The 2,963-nt window shown below is 40.2% G+C and overlaps 1 protein-coding gene across 1 annotated transcript; it reads right to left on the reverse strand.

The window, feature by feature from the left end:
* Positions 1–1,514: 1,514 nt before the first annotated feature.
* On the reverse strand, positions 1,515–2,330 carry LOC119426219 (mannose-specific lectin). Its single transcript, XM_037693765.1, has 3 exons — positions 2,275–2,330; positions 2,059–2,152; positions 1,515–1,941 (listed from the first exon to the last, which is right to left on the reverse strand). The coding sequence occupies exons 2-3, from the start codon at positions 2,146–2,148 to the stop codon at positions 1,681–1,683; spliced, it is 351 nt and encodes a 116-aa protein (XP_037549693.1). The 5' UTR covers positions 2,149–2,152; positions 2,275–2,330; the 3' UTR covers positions 1,515–1,680.
* Between the last annotated feature and the right edge of the window lie 633 nt (positions 2,331–2,963).

Genomic DNA, 2,963 nt, shown 5'->3' on the forward strand with positions numbered 1-2,963 from the left:
CCCTCATGCCCTGAACGGACCCACGCAGCTCGGTGTGTCATTGATTCCTGGACACGATTTCTGAGAATCGTAGGCCACTTGCGGCTCCTGTCCTGGAACTCTCCAGCATGAAGGATTCGATATTGGAGAATGCCCACTAATCTGGCTGTTTGGATTCGCCATTGAGAGTACCAGCAGAACTTGAAGGAAGACAGAAAACAGAGTCTGGCGGCCCAAACAAATGTTGTTCATCTGAATTAGGCCTCCCCGCTGGCCTTGGACAGGCCAACTTATCTCAAATTGCTCCTGGAATATACGTAAACTAGAATATTCTGCCTGCCACCTCCAGAGGACATCTGCGGCCTTATCAGAACCATGATGCTGATAGACACTGTGATAACTCACTGCCTTTGTCAACCTCTATGCATAAATGTATTATGATGTCATTGTATGTTGCAGATTTATGTTGCCAGGTCTTTTTTTTTTTTTTTGCATCTTTTACACTGTTTCATGGCCTTTTTTTGCTCTGGACTATGCTACGACCTTCCCTTAAAATTCAATGTCTTCACCGGTCTATATGTACATTTATAACGTCTATTTATGAGCTTTGCTGTGGTAGTTTTTTTTATGCCTCAAATTGTGCCCTGTCTAGGACAAGGTGTGAGATATCTTTTTTTTTTAAATACCGTCTCTCCTCATGTTTTCTTCCCTTTTCTCATCTGAGAAAAAATATTATTCTGAGGAAGAATAAGAAGGCCGTGCTAATGAGCAGCAGCTTCATGCACTACGTCCATCTTTCAGACGACTGTACGTACATGTTCTAGTTGTATCTCGGTGCAATGATAATAAAGCTTATTCTGACAAGGACCTTCAGAAGACTACACAGTATAGTCCCACATTTATCGTGTAGGATTTGTACCCGCGATAAGTGGAAAAACCATGAAGTAGGAATAGTAGTTCAAGTAGTAAATAGTAGTTTATTATATATACACGCCTTTATATATATATATATATGTGTGTGTGTGTGTGTGTGTGTGTGTGTGTGTGTGTGTGAAGGTGTTTTGAACACTTCCCACACTCTTGCAGTATTCTAAACAATGTTTTTAAGCTCTAAACGCTCTAAAAGAGCACAGAATGTTATGATCTCAGCTCTCTACCTCGGCTGCTCTCTGCCACCCACCAGCGCTCTCGGCCACGCCCACTTCTCTGCTGCAGAACAGAGATATGACAAGCTGCAGGAGGAAGCTTATCCTGCAGGGTGAGCTGCACACAGGTGCAGCAGGTGCTAAATAATTTAAAATAATTTATTTTAAATAAAAATTCCATGCCAATCATGCAGCTCATCCATCACTCACCTATTGTGTGTCATGTCCAATCTTATTTTGAAAAACCGCGATAGAGTGAGTCTGTGAAAAAAGAACCGCGATGTAGCAAGGGACTACAGTAAAACTATTGCCTGAGACCAGTTTAAAATTCGACAACAAAAGTTGACTCCTTAAATGATTAAAAGAGGCAAGAAAACACTTAACAAAAGAGAAGAAAAAGTTGTTTTTTTATTGTTTATTTCTGCTTTGAATTGCGCAACATGTTAGTTGCATGATAGCAATAAAAATTCAACTGTGGGTCTAGATATAGATTACTGCCAAAAATGCTTTATAAAGCATAAAACTCACACTGAAAATCTGTGCATCATCACATTTTTCACCTCATGCCTTTGGAAGAGTCAGAGCTCCAGATTTGTTGGGCATTTCTGAAGATAAGCAGTTTGCCGTCATCGGTCAGTTGTAGACGGCACATGGCAGAGCCGTCATAGTGAGAGTTGGTCTGCCATCGAGGGTGGTCTTCTTGGTTGTACATGACCAGGTTGGAGTCATCCTGCATGCACAGGCGGACGGCGCCTGTAGTGTTAGTGTCTGCGGACCACACGGGCTTCCAGCCATAGATGACAAAGTTTCCATCATCCTGCATTAAAAAACAAGAACATTCACCTGCTATCAACAATCATACAGATAAAATGAACTCACACCACTGAGGTGAACAAGTTTTAATAAAATTTGAACTGAGAGAAAGTGTGATCACCTGGAAGACGGCCTTCCACTGTCCATTGTTGGACACAAGACTGTCTCCCCTACGGAGCTCACTATTTCTGGACAGATAGTTTCTGCTCATTTTTCTAAAGAATACAAGAAAAAATAATTTAGTTTGAATTTGTTGGAGAAACAGAATATGATTTTTATAAACCACATCAACAGCACCAGATTCAACTATTCTGCACAATAAGATATGAATACTCACAGCCTCGAGTGTTGAACAGCAGTCAGTCAGTGAGCAGAAGAAAAGGATGTGAGCATTCAGAGCTGACTGAGCATCTTTATATCATCCTGAGGTGGGCGGAGTAAACATGGAGTAAACATCTTTTTTTCTCTTTTACAGGTAATGTCATGTCACATAGACCCTCCTTATTATCACATTTCCAAGATATTTTTTCAGAGCTCTGGACCTCCGGGCAAATAGTTTCAGTGCAATACGTGCCTCAACTCCTCCACAACAACTTGTCCAAGACAATAAAGTAAACCACAGTGTTGTCAGAAAGTTCTGCATGAACTTGTTGCGAACACAGTAATTTGAGCAGTTATTGTGAAGCTGGAAACTACATAAAATTGCACGATATGTTATGGTGACAACCAAAATTGACAAACTGTGAGGGAAAAAAAACTAATGTTTGTTTGTTCAAGTAAATAAATGTTGCAACATAGACAAGGTGCAGTCAACTGAAAAAAATAACCAAAAATACTTCAGTTTAAGCAAGGTGGGGTTTGCTTTGATTTGTTCTTTGAGTCTGAGTTCTGTCTTGTGAGGTTTGGTTTCTTTGATTCCAGGATCTTACCTAACTTAATAGTTTTTTATGTTTGGTATTTTTACTATGCTCTTTGTTGACAGCAATCCATCAAAACTACAGCTATTCTGTTCCCATTTTAGAAGCT

This window comes from Nematolebias whitei, chromosome 20, assembly GCF_014905685.2.
Source record: "Nematolebias whitei isolate Nwh7 chromosome 20, NemWhi1, whole genome shotgun sequence".
NCBI classification, from domain to species: Eukaryota; Metazoa; Chordata; class Actinopteri; order Cyprinodontiformes; family Rivulidae; genus Nematolebias; species Nematolebias whitei.